Source organism: Narcine bancroftii, chromosome 1, assembly GCF_036971445.1.
Source record: "Narcine bancroftii isolate sNarBan1 chromosome 1, sNarBan1.hap1, whole genome shotgun sequence".
In the NCBI taxonomy this organism is placed as follows: domain Eukaryota; kingdom Metazoa; phylum Chordata; class Chondrichthyes; order Torpediniformes; family Narcinidae; genus Narcine; species Narcine bancroftii.
This window is the reverse complement of record NC_091469.1, coordinates 37357875-37374187: the sequence shown is the minus strand read 5'-3', so window position 1 is coordinate 37374187 and position 16313 is coordinate 37357875. Positions and strand designations below refer to the sequence as shown.

General features: G+C 37.0%; 1 protein-coding gene across 10 annotated transcripts in view; it reads left to right on the top strand.

Annotated features, from left to right (window-relative positions):
• Window positions 1–16313, top strand: part of dnah6 (dynein, axonemal, heavy chain 6) — a 362044-nt gene that overhangs the window by 122261 nt on the left and 223470 nt on the right. For all 10 annotated transcript variants that reach the window (XM_069923917.1, XM_069923897.1, XM_069923911.1 and 7 more), the window contains 8 exons: window positions 1233–1329; window positions 3509–3722; window positions 5222–5386; window positions 6563–6676; window positions 7183–7308; window positions 9874–10029; window positions 10819–10980; window positions 15980–16117. In XM_069923917.1, the coding sequence (XP_069780018.1) occupies window positions 1233–1329; window positions 3509–3722; window positions 5222–5386; window positions 6563–6676; window positions 7183–7308; window positions 9874–10029; window positions 10819–10980; window positions 15980–16117 (1172 nt within the window). The remainder of the gene's footprint in view (window positions 1–1232; window positions 1330–3508; window positions 3723–5221; window positions 5387–6562; window positions 6677–7182; window positions 7309–9873; window positions 10030–10818; window positions 10981–15979; window positions 16118–16313) is intronic.

Sequence of the window (16313 nt, the reverse complement as noted above, 5' to 3'; positions counted from 1 at the left end):
TTCCATTGTTGCTGTTTTACCTGCTGAGTTCCTCCATCAGATTGTTTCAGGTTCCAGCAGCTGCAGTTTCCTATGTGTATCATTCAATGTTGCTGTCTGATCTGCTGAGTGTTTCCAGTATTTTCTGGTTTTATTTGCTTTTTAACTTTATCTTCCCTCCCTCACCTTTTAAAAAAAAAATTATGGCAGATGTCTGAAAGATTCTAATTATATTTTGATAGATTTGAGACTTGCAATCAATTCATTTGACTTGGGTTGTTCTATATTCTGACCTGTAAATAATATTTTGTCAGATTATTCAAAACTAACAATTCCCTGATTTATTTACATTATTGTATTTCAAAATATGATACTTTAACTTTGGAATCATGTTGTAGCTCTTCAAGAATGTGGTTGAAGAACAAGCAATTAATTTATTCTTAGTTCTTAACACCAATTGTGTTGAATTATTTTTATAACTTGCCTAATTTTTTTTGGCTATTTGACAATTTTATTAGGGAGCTCGCACTTCTGTTTCCAAGAGTATTTCCATTATATTTAACAGGCAAATAAGTCTGCAGTAATGTGGCCAAACCAAAATGGTATTAGTCATTGTAATTATCATCACCTGTCTTCATTATCTCTGAGAGAGGACAATAAAGGGGAAAATCAACTTGAGGTGTACAGTCTTTCCATTTTTTGGTTTGGAATCTAGTTTTCTGTATCCTCTGAAGAAAGATGGGGTGGATGAAACTAATTGAGTGAATGAGTACAAGAGAATGATTAAATGCATGAACTTGAGTGTCATTGAGGGAATAGCTAAGTGTGTGACTGAATAAGATGGATAAGTGTGGGAATAGTTGAACATAAATGATGAACTATTGAGTGACAGACAAAGAATGAGTAAGTTAGTCATTATCTAAGCGAGAACAAGAGAAAGAATGATTAAAGTAAAGAATCTGGATGCAGATGATCAACATTGCTGACAGAAGTATCCTAGACTCCAATATTAGGAAAGAAAGCACTGAGTATCTATTATTTTAGAGTGAAAAAGGGAAACATATTGTAATGATCTGTAATGGAATTTTATTTGGTTAGATAGCATGCAGAGAGAATGCAAGTCTGTGCTCTCCACTGATGCTGTTCGATATGCTCAAGTGATCCCAGAAGCTTCTGGTTTCCATTTTGGTTTCTTAATTTTAAAGATATTTATCATGCTAAATGTTATTGTGTCATTTCTGTTTCTATGATAGGTGTTTTGGAAGCTTTCCAGAATAATAATGCATTATTAGACCAAATACTAAAGTGTCTGGAGGCCTACCTTGAATCTAAACGAGTGATCTTCCCCAGGTTTGCTTCCTTCTTTTACCAGTGGATTATATTGTAATTGATCTCTGGCAGAAGTACAACATTTGTTCTTCTGGGAGAAATAAGAATGAACTTTTTTTCAAAATTTCCTCTATGGAGTACCTTATTTTTTATAATTCATTATGTCCAAGCAGGAAGTGATATAATAATTTATTTTTTCCATTATTCTTACTCTGCTTGAGAGTTGCTGATCTCTGCTTATTTTGCTTCATCTTCCCCTATCCTTAATGGCTTACTCTTTAATCAAGTTCTACACTTTTTCCTGTTCAATGCGAAATCCTGCAACAGTCTCTGCTTGGTCAGCAAGACGATAATGGGTGTATTTAAAAGGTGCTTGCATGACCTTATAAATTTTACTTAGGAATCATTAAACAGAAAGGGCAGAGATCAATACTGAAATCCTGCCGATGTGAATACAACTTTAGTTCGACTGCTGGAAAATGTGTTTGTAGATCAAGATCTCAAAACTAGTCATATGATTCCACCATGCAATATTTGGCAGACACATAAATAACTTACAGTTGGTACATTAAAGCACTGGAGAAATTCCCAGGGTCATCCAAATCTGAAGGGGAAAATAAATGTCAATATCTCTCCCAAGTGAGAATATTGAGATTCTAATCTCATTCACCTAGTACCAATAGGTGGTGCACATTATACACGCAACTTCCAAAAAAATTGTTGTCTTCTGAGCTTTGTGAGTTTTGGCACGTCAAATGGTATACAGGATGACAAATGAAAATTTTCAAGAATGTGCTCAAAGCCTCTTTAAAAAATATGTAGATCACCAAATTGTGGAGATCATTGGCTCAAACTGCTCAAAATGTCAGTGAATCATTCAGGAAGACACTTCAGATATTTCTGACAGAATGGCAGAAAGATAGTACAACAGTTCAGTCAACCATCGATCTTTGTTGTCAAAGATCAGCTGTCCCATCCATATCATTGTCTGTGGATGTTATTGTAGTTCTATCAATTAGATCTGACAGACAAGAAGTTGAGATTAACAGGCTTTTATCAGCATAAACTTACAGACATCCATTACATGCTGTTGGCCCAATTCCGGGAGGTATCTGGAGTAGATTACGTTCTTTGGGGCCCGGTACTGCTCTTGCAGGAGCCCCATGGTGATTGAGTAAGTGTTACAGTCCCTGATCATCTGGAAAACACGGTGGCCGACCTGTGCAAACAGCAGGTTTCTCCTATCGACTTCCTAAATGTCGTGCCTCCACATAAAGGCATTCAGGTAGTGCAGCCACTGGTTGAATTTTACAGAGGCCTCTGGATCCTTGGGACCAGTGTCCAGTTTCTCCACTCGAATATCCTTGTCCATGGCATGAAAGTATAGATATTAAATTGTAGCGCTATCAATTGGACCCGATAGACCAGATGTCGAGATTAAGAGGCTTTAATCATTATAAACTTACAGATATTTCTTGTATGCTGTTGGCCTGATTCCAAGGCAGTACTGAGAGGGGGGATTGGGCGGTACTTTCTTTATTATGAATCCTGAGGGAGAGGAGTTACAGTATCAGGGGTGGGCCAACCTGTACAATTCATGTTTTGCAGTATTCAACCACAATTATTTTGGAATCATTGACCATGCACACTGCTGATGAAGACTAAATGAGATAATTCCTAGACTTATGCTCGACCATCATCTCTTTCGCTTCATCTGAAAACGTCTTTCCCATGAAACTCATGTTAGTAGCTGTTTCACAGTATTGCTTCCTGCTGGTTTTGTCTTTTCCTCTTCCTTCAAAAATATCTTCAAGACTTGCATCTTTGATTTATTCTTGTTAGTATCCATTTTCTTTTCCTTTTCAGTTCCAAGTCTACAGATTTTCACCTAAGTATTGCACTTTTAGTGATTGCCTAAAATTGCTAGACAAAGAAGTTTTAATCACATTCAGGTTTTTCAGGCCAGTTACTTTTTTTATTATTAATGAAGTCAAGCCTATACATATGTTATTTTTAAAAATGTCTCACATATATATTCAAGCTATAAATAATTATCTGTCACCATCCCTCAACTGTGAATGCATGTGCATTGTATCCGTTTAACCAATTGTTTTGAAAAACTCTTTTTACAAAGTATGCTTTTGATATTGGACCAAGGGAATTAGTAGATAATAATGTTATGTTTGAATCTGGGTCATAGATTTTACTTTCTGTCTAACGATGAGCTACTGGAGATTCTAGCACAGACGCGCAACCCACAGGCTGTCCAGCCACATCTGCGCAAATGCTTTGATGCAATTTCAAGGTTGGAGTTTGCTCTAGCGCCCCAGGGTGAGGAAAGAACAACTGAGGGAGAAACTGAGAAGCTGTATACCAATGATATCTTGGCTATGATCTCTCCTGAAGGAGAAAAAGTAAGGACATTTTCATTGGTTTTAATTGGCAAATTAAGTGACATTTTATTCATTGGGTTTAATGAAAATGTGAGTTTTTATTCAGAATATGTCTTATGTTGCTTCTATATGATAAAGTGTGATATTGCACACCTGGATACTTTTCAGTCTCATTCATGTTGCCAGGAAGAAATAGAGATGTGACAAATTGGACATGTGAATGATGGTTTAACATTTTACAAAGGCTAATGCTTAGGTGTCCTCTCTTCAGGGGATTTTTGAATATCATGGGTGGTTTAAAATGGAGTCAAGATATAAGGAGTGTCAAAACATAAGAGCAAGAATAAATAAAGCCATTGAAAAGAATGATTTAAAATGATGTATTTAAAATGGTGGATAACTGTCTATCAGGATGGAGGGCAGAGATGAGTGATGTGCCTCAGGGATCGGTGTTGGGTCCCTTGTTGTTCGTCATTTACATTAATGATTTGGATGATGGAGTGGTAAATTGGGAGAGGAAATATGAGGATGATACAAAAATAGGGGGAGTTGTGAATAGTGAGGATGGTTTTTGAGGACTGCAGAAGGATTTGGACTGCTTAGAAAAGTGGGCTGAAAGGAGCTTAATGTCAATAAGTGTGAAGTGCTTCATTTTGGAAAGAATAATCAAAACAGGACATATGCAGTGAAGGGGAGGGCGTTGAGGAATGCAGAGGAACAGAGAGATCTTGGAATTACAGTTCATCATTCTTTGAAAGTGGAATCTCATATAGATAGGGTGGTGAAGAAGGCTTTTGGTATGCTGGCCTTTTTAAATCAAAGCATAGAATACAGCAGCTGGGAGGTGATGTTAAGACTGTTCAAGGCATTGGTGAGGCCAAGTTTGGAATATTGTGTGCAGTTCTGGTCCCCAAATTATAGGAAGTATATCAATAAGTTAGAGAGGGTGCAGAGAAGATTTACTAAAATGTTGTCTGGATTGCGGTATCTAGAATGCATATAAAGATTGAGTAGACTGGGTCTTTATTCTTTGGAATGTAGAAGGTTGAGAAGTGATTTGATAGAGGTATATAAAATAATGAGGGGGATAGACAGAGTCAATGTGAATAGACTTTTCCCCTTGAGGGTAGGTGAGATTGGAACAAGGGGTCATAGTTAAGGGTTAAGGGCAAAACTTTAGAGGTAACATCAGAGGAAGCTTCTTCACTCAGAGAGTGGTAATGGAGTGAAATGACCTTCTGGAAGAGATGATTGTAGCAGGGTCAATTTTGTTATTTAAGAGAAGGTTAGGTGAGCACATGGATATGACGGGATTGGAAGGTTATGGGCAGGGAGCAGATAGGTAGGACTAGTGGAGTTCACTTAAATTGGTGAGGACTAGAGGGGCTGAGATGGCCTGTTTCCATACTGTTTATATGATCTTTAATTTAGAAGTTTTTTGGTAAATATTTTGGCTGATGTGTTATGCTAACATGATAAGCGATTGTCCAAAATAGTTTCTTTATTTTTCTGCCCTGCAGGTCAGTTTGGGAAAAGGACTTAAGTCTCGAGGCAATGTAGAAGATTGGCTTGGAAAGGTGGAGGAAGCTATGTTCTCATCACTCCGTCGTTTGTGCAAAGCTGCAATCGCTGATTATCAAACTTTGCCCAGAGTGGAATGGGTGGTATCTGGACATCCGTCTCAGGTGTGTGTGTATATATATCTATATATAGATATATATATGTATATATAAACTTCTTTTTGCCTTTCTTTTTTGGAAGGAGGTGGCTCATGCTAATAAATGACCTTGTGGAAATGCCCCTAATATTTTGTCCAAGTGGCCATTTACCACATGTCACATTACATCATACCTTTCAATATTTAGGCCCTGTGTCCACTGTGTAAAGTTTCACAGCTGCCAATGAGGAAAATGGCAGGAAAATTCTTTTTATGAGTTTTATAAAGATAAAGCACAGTATTCATTGCTTTTGTTTTCATTTATATAACTTCCAAAAATCAGTAAATGCAGAATTTTAAATATGTATTCAAACTTAGAAGGTGATCATTTTGGAAATACGCAAAGTTTTTTTGAGAAGAGAACTGATCTTTTCAGACAACACTGAGTAACATCTGCAATGATGCTTGTTTAAATGATGCTTTGGGTCTTATGATGTGCTAACCGATATACACTTGTACTAGAGTATGGAGTTCTACATCATGGAATAGGCCATTCAGCCCAACAAGTCCATGTTAACCAAGTTGGCTTCAGCGCAAATTTAATTTGACTGAATTTGGTCCATAACCCTCTGACTCCCTGTCTTGAATGTTATTATTGCTTCTTCAGTTTCCTTGGCAGCTCATTCCAGATGTGATCCACCTTGAGTGATAAAATTGCTTTTCAGGTCTCATTTAAATCTTTCCTCTCTAATCTTAAGCCTATGCCTCCAGATCTAGAATGATCTTTCATGGGGAAAAGACTATGAGCATTCACTTTATCCATTCCCCTCATGATTTTATAAACCTCTATAAGATTACCCATCAGCCTTCACTCAAGGGGATAAATTTTCTGCCTATTCAATCTCTTCCAAAAACTCAACTGCTCCAGTTTTGGAAGCATCCTGGTGAATCTCCATTTCAGACCATCTTATAGATGGGTGACCAGAACTGCACAAAATACTGTCAGTGTGGTCTCACCAACACCTTGTAGAGCTGAATCATGGGGTCCCAACTTTTGCATTCCCGAAATGTTAGTTTCCTTTTTCTTTTTGTGGATGTCGTGTGACCACTGAGTTTCTTCAGCAATTTGTGTATGCCATTAGACCACAGATCTCAGATTTTCTCATTTAACTCGATGTCCTTTAATGTGGTTTCCGTCATGCAGGTTATATTGACCATTTCACAGCTAATGTGGTGTCGTGATTTGCACCGTTGTTTAGAGGGCAATGACCATGATCATATTACAGTCATGACTGAGTTTGAAAAGACCAACTTTGAGGTAACCTTGATCGAGCTTTAATTTTCATTTTAGTCAGCACAGGGTCTATCTGCTTGATACTTAATTTTAATAGTAAATTTAGAGTAAGCCCCTCTGGCACACAAGCCTGTGCCAGCCAAATATACGTACGTGACCAATTAACCTACCCATCCCGTACGTCTTTGGGCAAAGATCTATTTATGAAAAATTAAACTTTTAACTTCTTTTGTTATAATACGTTCAAATTCAGAGGCTTTGAAACGTTAATGGAAATTGGAATTGCTGCTTAATACTAAAAATATGTTTGAAAACGAATAAATTCAAAGAATCCTTTTATTGTTTGCAGTCATAACACCACTATATTTTTTAAATTTGGCATTTTAGATTTTGTTTGGGTATCTTGGCATGCATATATTATTATGAATCTATTTTGTTCTGATTATGATCGGAAAAAGGGTATCCCCAATGTTGCAGCAATATAAAATGCTTTTGCTCAAATCTGGTAAGTGTGTTATTTCTCTTTGCAGAGACTAAATGCTCTGGCTACATTGGTTCGAAGCAAGCTCTTAACTCTTCACCGGAGCATTGTGACTGCTCTTATTACCATTGATGTTCACGCAAGAGACATTGTTACTGAACTAGTTAAAGAAAAGGTATTTTGAACTCCCAAAAAGATTTGTTGTTATGATCTACACCTGGTGCTTAAAAGTGGTACAGCGGCACATTATTGACTTTTCATTGGTCATGAAAATGGTGGAACTGGCAGAAGAAAGGGCCTTGTGTGAGATTGTTGTCTGCCAGTCTGCTCTGTGAAGCATAATGATTTGGGGTGTGAACAAAAAGAACATCGATAAGTGAGAGCAAAAATTTGGCAGTGTGGGAAAATCAGATTTTGTTGACATTAGTAAAAAGAATAGAAAAGCAGAATATTGTTCAAATGGAGGGGGACTGCAGACTTCTAATTGCTCTGTACAGCTGTCCCTGGTAAATGAAATGTGAGCTTTTTTGCAAGAGAGGTGCAGCAGAAAAGTAGAGAGCTCATATTCTAATTGTGCAAGGTTCAAGTTTATGGTACAAGTACCACCTGATGAAATAGCGTTCTCTGGTCTTCAGTCAAAAACATGCAAATTCACAACTAGACAAACACGCATTCAGACAAATGATACATATGCAGTACGTATATAAAAATAAATATTGTTTAATAAATAGTAGAGTCTCGGAGGGTTAGTATGAGCAGTTCATTCAGTCATTCAGTCCTGCTGCCTATGGGAGGAAGCTGTTTTTCAGCCTAGTCGTACTGTCTCTGATACTCCTAAATTTCTTTTCTGTTGGGAGTAGCTGAAAGATGCTGTTTGCACCCTCTTCTGACAATGATCCCAGTAGATCTCATCAACGAGGAGAGGTTGGTATAGAGAGACCACAGTAATCCTCTCTGCTGCTCTTATGGTCCTGTGGATTGACCTCCTTAACATGTTGGCAACTTGGTGACTGGACTTCATTGTATAGTTCTGGTCCTCCTATTTAAGGATAGATAGATTGCATTGGACAATATGTTGATCAATAGGATGAAGAAGTTATTTTACAGAAACTATTGAATAAGTTAACTCAATGATGAAATATCTGCAGATGATAGCAATCTGAAATAAAAACAGAAAAAAGTGGTCAGCAGGCCAGGCACCCTCTGTAGAAAGAGATCAGGTTAATGTTTGGGTCAAAGACCCTTCATTGGGACTAAGGAATAGAGAAAATATTAGTTTTAAGTTACAGTGTGGGAGGGGAATGATGGGTAAGACAAAGGGAATACCTTTGATGGGATCAGGTTAAGATTGCAAAGTTGATAAGCTATTGATGAAGGAGTGAACTGGCTTTATTGATGAAGTAACCAGGATGATTGGTTAATAAATTTGGTTAGACAGAGATAACGTGAACAAAGGAATTAAAAAGTTAGAATAATGCAGAGGAGTAGGAATATGAAGCAGATTAGGCCATGCAGAGAGAAAGAGAAACACAAAGTGAACTTTACTGACCTGAGTAAAATCCAGGTCAGGCTTAACCTATGGTGAAATAGAGGTTGTTGAACTGAGAGAGATGACAAATTTCTCTCCTCTCAGCTACAATCTTATTACAATCTTATTCAGTGGTGGAGTGGGATCAAGGGGTAATTTGGCCTGCTACTAATCATGTTTCTTATGTAATTATAGTTACAGTATATTGTTCCTTGCACAAAATTAGTCAGGTTCTCAAATAATGCTGGTTTAATGTACCATCTTATATACTCTGAATAATTTCAAGGTAAATCTTATTTTAATTGATTATTTTATTAAATACACAGAAAAAAATAAAGGGAAAGGTGAGGTTAATTAAAATGCTTTGTCAGAGTAACAAAAGTTAAAAATATGTTAGAAAACATTCCAAGAATGTTTGGATGAGGAAAAATGTTGTGGTGCAATTTTAGAATGGGTGCAAAACTGTTTTCTATTGCATACCCAACATAAAAGGTGATTTACCATTGTTGCTCGAAGAAATTTTGCAATTCAAATTCCACGAATTAGATTGGAACATTAGTGATCAATGCAAAATCCAGGATATACGGTATTTGGTTTTTTGAAAAAGTCTAAAGTGTTGGATTAAGAGTTAGCCATTTACAAGAAATGGAAATAAACGTAATCTAGTTTGATTAATTTTAAATATGTGCCAGATCCAACTGTAATAGTAATAGGAATGACAGAAATATAACTTACATAACACACTCCAAGTTGGAATAAATTAAATAAAGTTTTTTTTAAAAAACTAGAAGATTTAAGGAATAATGGAATAATTAGAGGAAGATTAGATTTGGAAGAGTAGATATAAAAATGGCACAATGAAAGCTGTGGATAAATGGGTGAAGAGAAGCCATTAATTCTCTGTAAGAGTACAGGCATGGTAAAGTCTGCACTGGTGGTGTTAAATCATGGGTAAAGTATTTGGTAGGCATATTTTACTGACCATCATTGTGAATATGAACCTAATGAAATCAATTATTGTGGGTTATTAACCAATTAATAGTACTATCACATATTGATTTTACATTAATGTAATTTGAAAATGTTAACCAAAACAGTTAAAAAAGGCAGTGGCTTGTATTTGTATAGTAATTTCAATATAGTAATATGAAAATAACTTTTTTAAACAGGGCTCATTTTATGTAAATATTGTTCATTGATTCATGTGGGTAGGTGGATAATGTAAATAACTTTGAGTGGCAGAGACAGTTGCGCTATTACTGGGATCTTGATGCTGACAACTGTGTAGCTATGATGGCCTTATCTAACTACACATATGGCTATGAATATCTTGGAGCATCCCCTCGTCTGGTCATTACACCACTTACTGTAAGTATATTCTGACTTTTAAAATAGAGAGTTTACAATAGAAATATTAATTGCTGGATGTTTCAACTGTTTTAAAAAAAAAATCCTCTTTCTGTCATTATTTCTGGTATTAACAATTATGTTGAATCTTAGGGTAAAACGTTAAATCTGCTGATTGATTTTCTTTTAAAAAAATCTTTGATGTGAAACTTTTGTTTATTTTTTCTTGTTGATCTGAAATTCTGGAAAATTTTTGACACCTTTTACTTTGTGCTGTGATTTGAATCAGTAATTTATCAGTTTAAGTAAAGGTTCCATTATTGTCTTGTAATACTACATTTAGAAAGTAACATGCATGAAATTCATAGAACTGCCATTTTGTCCAGCACCCCTTACAGAAACCTACAGCACATGGTGTTCTGAGGCAGTCTCCCCTCCAAGTACTAACCAGTCCTGAGCCTGCTTAGCTTCTGAGATCAGAGAATCTCAGACTATTAGATGCTGTAATAATCTGATATTACTGGAGTGATTTGGTGAATGATTTATTTCCTCCAGTTTCTTGGTATTGACAGCGAGAAGTGGTCAAAAGTTAACAGTATCTTTAAATAAGAGAATTACTGCCAGCAGAGGTAAAATTAGAAAACTGTGAAAGATTTGTTTATCCTTATTGCTGAAAACTCAGCCAATTGAACAATTGCCCAGTCCATTTTTATTTAAATAATATTTCACTCATTCCCTATTCATTTTTTTTTTGCAGGATGTGTAATGCATGCATAGATATAACTGAATGAGTCACCTTTGTCTTGCTAGGATCGTTGTTATCTCTGCCTTATGGGAGCTCTGCAGTTAGATCTAGGAGGAGCTCCAGCTGGCCCTGCTGGTACTGGAAAAACTGAAACTACCAAAGACCTGGCTAAGGCTCTGGCCATTCAATGTGTGGTCTTTAATTGCTCAGAAGGATTAGATTATAAAGTGAGTTAACGATCAACAATTTTTGAAGGCTATTCAGAAAAGTACATTACAATGGAAATAACCTCAGTTCAGAATCTGTGATTACCAGTGAAGCAGTGAAAAAAAGCTAATCACAAAAATTCAGAAATCTATGGTGAGACTATACCTTGTTATGATGCTCTCAGGCACCTAGTAGCTGTGAACTGATACAAACATTAAAAACTGCAGATGCTGAAAATCTGAAATAAAGTCAGAAAATAATGGAAATGTTCAGCTGGCAGCACCTTGAGAGAGAAGAGTTACTGCTTCAACCGAAAGACTTCATGAGAAGAATGTGTTCTAAATCATTAATGCTGTTTCTCCTTGCATGGAATGCTGCTCAATCTAATAAATAACTTTATGTAATAAAGTTAGATTTAGCATCAATAATATTAAAGAATTCTCACACCACATTCAGAAACAAAAACACATTTTTCAACCTGCAGAATACTACACATTTGAACATACACATATGATTACAACAGGAAATGTTGTAAAAAAATTTAAAATTGATATGTATATATTTCAGTATGCATTATTCCTGAGGAAATGGCAGAAAACATAATTAATTAAGACAAGTAATAATTTCTAAGTACACCACTGATACAATTAATACACTAAATTGTCACTTTAACAGGCAACTAACAAACATTTTTTGGATATTTGTAGCTGGTCTAGCTGTAAGTAATTAAATTTACACTAATTCTTAATGCTTTCCCCAGATTGTGCTGTAAAAAGCTGTGAGCAGCACAGCCCAGAGACATGCACTGAATTTTAAAATTTTTATTTTTATTTTTCACACTATGAACCATATTAACCAAACTACACACAAACATTTCCCTCTTGAATATACACAGTGTCATTTTCTCCCCTTTTCCCCCTCCCTTCCCTCCCTTCTTCCCAGCCCCCTCCAAACCCACTAAACGTTCAACATATACAATACAATAAACCCATTAAACAATATCATCACACAATGAAAATAAACAAGAAAATTGTGTCATCTACATTTACACACTGGGGCAGTTCATTTCGTCTTCTTCTCATTCTTATCATTTTAGGGGGTGGAGGTCTGTGGTAGGCCCTCTCTGTTGTGTTCCATGTACGGTTCCCAAATTTATTCAAATAATGTGACTTTATTTTTTAAATTATATGTTATTTTTTCCAATGGAATACATTTATTCATTTCTATGTACCATTGCTGTACTCTCAGGCTCTCTTCTGATTTCAAGGTTGACATTTTACATTTTTTTACTACTGCTAAGGCTATCATAATAAATCTTTTTTGTGCTTCATCCAGTTTGAGGCCTAATTCTTTACTTGTATTACTTAGAAGAAAAATCTCTGGATTTTTTGGTATGTTGCTTTTTGTGATTTTATTCAATACCTGATTTAGATATTCCCAAAACTTTTTCACTTTCTCACATGCCCAAATTGCATGTATTGTTGTTCCTGTTTCCTTCTTACAGCGAAAACATCTATCTGGTATTGTTGGGTCCCATTTATTTAACTTTTGGGGCGAGATATATAACCTGTGTAACCAATTATATTGTATCATGAGTTTTTTCTTTGGCTTGGCTTCGCGGACGAAGATTTATGGAGGGGTAAATGTCCACGTCAGCTGCAGGCTCGTTTGTGGCTGACAAGTCCGATGCGGGACAGGCAGACAAGGTTGCAGGGGAAAATTGGTTGGTTGGGGTTGGGTGTTGGGTTTTTCCTCCTTTGTCTTTTGTCAGTGAGGTGGGCTCTGCGGTTTTCTTCAAAGGAGGTTGCTGCCTGCCGAATTGTGAGGCGCCAAGATGCACGGTTTGAGGTGATATCAGCCCACTGGCGGTGGTCAATGTGGCAGGCACCAAGAGATTTCTTTAGGCAGTCCTTGTGCCTCTTCTTTGGTGCACCTCTGTCACGGTGGCCAGTGGAGAGCTCGCCATATAACACGATCTTGGGAAGGCGATGGTCCTCCATTCTGGAGACGTGACCTACCCAGCTCAGTTGGATCTTCAGCAGCGTGGATTCGATGCTGTCAGCCTCTGCCATCTCGAGTACTTCGATGTTAGGGATGAAGTCGCTCCAATGAATGTTGAGGATGGAGCGGAGACAACGCTGGTGGAAGCGTTCTAGGAGCCGTAGGTGATGCCGGTAGAGGACCCATGATTCGGAGCCGAACAGGAGTGTGGTTATGGCAACAGCTCTGTATAAGCTAATCTTTGTGAGGTTTTTCAGTTGGTTGTTTTTCCAGACTCTTTTGTGTAGTCTTCCAAAGGCGCTATGCTGATGGAGGACCTCAGTTTTCTTCAGGCTGACTTCCAGGCCAAACATTTTGGCAGTTTCCGCAAAACAGGACGTCAAGCGCTGAAGAGCTGGCTCTGAGTGGGCAACTAAAGCGGCTTCGTCTGCAAAGAGTTGCTCTTGTGTCTTCTCATAGTTCCGGAGCATAGCTTTTCCCATTTTCAATTTTTTATCTTTATGTTTATATCTTGTTCCCACATTTGTTTGGGTTTACAGCTTATTTCATCATTCTCTTTCTCTTGCAGCTTGATGTACATGCTTGTTATAAATCTTTTAATTATCATTGTGTCTGTAATCACATATTCAAAGCTACTCCCTTCTGGTAACCTCAGCCTGCTTTCCAATTTGTCCTTTAGGTAGGTTTTCAGTTGGTGGTATGCAAACATTGTACCATGAGTTATTCCATATTTGTACTTCATTTGTTCAAAAGATAATAAATTATATCCCAAAAAACAATTTTCTATTCTTTTGATCCCTTTTCTCTCCCATTCTCTAAAGGAAAGGTTATCTATTGTGAAAGGGATTAGTTGATTTTGCGTCAATAATAATTTTGGTAGTTCGTAATTTGTTTTTTTCCTTTCTATGTGAATCTTCTTTCAAATGTTGAGCTGATGGTGCAGTACTGGTGAACTTCTATATTGCACCAGTTTTTGATCCCACTTATAAAGTATATGTTCTGGTACCATCTCCCCTATTTTATCTTGCTCTAACCTGGTCCAATTTGGTTTTTCCCTTGTTTGATAAAAATCTGATAAATATCTTAATTGTGCTGCTCTATAGAAATTCTTAAAGTTTGGTAGCTGTAAGGCCCCTTGTTTGTACCATTCTGTTAATTTATCTAGCACTATCCTCGGTTTCCACCCTTTCCATAAGAATTTCCTTATTATTCTCTTTAGTTCATTGAAGAATTTCTCTGTTAAGGGAACTGGTAACGATTGAAATAGGTATTGTATCCTTGGGAAGATATTCATTTTAATGCAATTTACACTTCCTATCAGTGTTGGTGGTAAATATTTCCAATGTTCTAAGTCATCTTGTAATTTCTTCATTAATGGCTGATAATTTAATTTGTATAGATGGCCTAGATTATTATCTAGTCTAATACCTAGGTATTGGATTGATTGTGTTTGCCATTTAAATGGTGATTCTTTTAAAAATTTTGTATAATCCGCATTACTCATTGGCATCACTTCACTTTTATTTGCGTTGATCTTGTACCCTGATATTTCTTCATATTCCTTCAATTTCTTATGTATGAATCTGACATGTTTTGTATTTCTTCAATCTGGTTCATTACTTCCAGGAGAGGAGGAATTAGTAACTCTTTAAATGTTTTAAGAATTCTATTGGGAGTCCATCCTCCCCAGGCGTTTAATTGTTTGGTAGCTTTTTTAATATATCTTGTATTTCCTCTATTTTAAAAGGTTTTATCAGTTTGTTTAGACATGCAGTGAATTGAACACTCATTGGAAACTACAGATGCTGGAATCAGATGCTAAACAACCTCTGTTGGAAGAACTCAGTAGGTCAAGTTGCATCATTGGATGAAAAATAATGACCAACTTTCAAGCATAAACTCTTTATCTAGTCAGGGAATGTGTAGTACGGAAGCCAAAGTGAAGAGGACCTGCTGGGAGGCATGTTCCCATGTGGTTTTAGTGAACCAGGTAGAGGAAAAACATGATGGATACAAGAAAAACAAAAGTTGGGTGGAGGAAAATTACTCACATAGGATGGAGTGGGTTTTTAGAAGACAAAGGCTTCCAGTGTGTGGAGCACGTCGAAAGAAGCAAAGATTTGTGGATCCAAACCAAGGCTTTTATTAACTAAAAGACTGGAGCATATCACAAGTAGGTTAACCAGTCCAGAATGACCTGGTCTGGCTAGGAGCAATCCTTTAAGACCTGCCAGTAGGTGTGGCTACACTCTCAGCCAATCACAGTCATCCTACACTATAATCTGTACATGTACACATTGGTGATAGAATCTGTATTATCACACAATGCTGATCTGATAAGTAGATAACGGTGGTATAAAGAGAGGCCAGATGGAACTGAAAAGGGTGAAGAGAGTGGAAGAATACAGCAGAGAGACTGTGGTGGAAGGGAGCGGAAGCAAAGAAGAGGGAGGATGGGAGTAGTTGAAGTGCTGGATGGGAAAGGAGACAGACAAAAGAGGAGTAATCCCTTGTATTTCATTGGTAAGTCTACAGCTCAATGGTATGAATGTAGAATTTTCTCATTTTAGGTAATGAGTCTCCTCTCTCCTTCTCTGTACCATGTCTGCTCTTCATTATTGTCTGTTGTATGTTTCATCTTTCTCCACGTGACCCCTTGTTTCTGTTGCCTTTCTTTCCCTTTGTCTGGCATCTACCAATCTTCAGTCTATGACTGTCATGTTTCATTTTTACCTGGTTCACCAATACACCTCCCACTCTGTTTTGAACAGTGGGAGAAAACTGGAGCACCTGGAGGAAACCCACCTAGACACGGGGAGAATGGTCAAACTCCTTACAGCACCGTATTTGAACCTGGGTCACTGGCCCTGTAACAGTGTTGCATTAATTGCTAAGCTAACCGTTGCACCTCATCTACAACTATAAAATGTGGGCCAATAGATTTAGCTAGGAAAATTATTTTTTTATTGGCTTTTTTAAAATCAATGGCCAGCTTACCGTTTAAATATTATTTTTTAGATGATGGGACGATTCTTCAGTGGTTTAGCTCAATCAGGAGCCTGGTGTTGCTTTGATGAATTCAACCGAATTGATATTGAAGTTCTTTCTGTCATTGCACAGCAACTCATCACAATTCGAACTGCAAAAGCAGCAAAGGTAACATCACTGTTTTGATATGGTTTTTTTCCCCATACATTTTTCTTCCTTTGTTGCTCTAAATTGTTGACATGCTTTGAGAGGTTGGTCATATCCAGAAATAATATGTACCTTAGCAAAGTACTGGACCCACTACAATTTGCCTATCACCACAATCACTTCACAGCAGATATAATATCACTGGCTCTCCACTCAG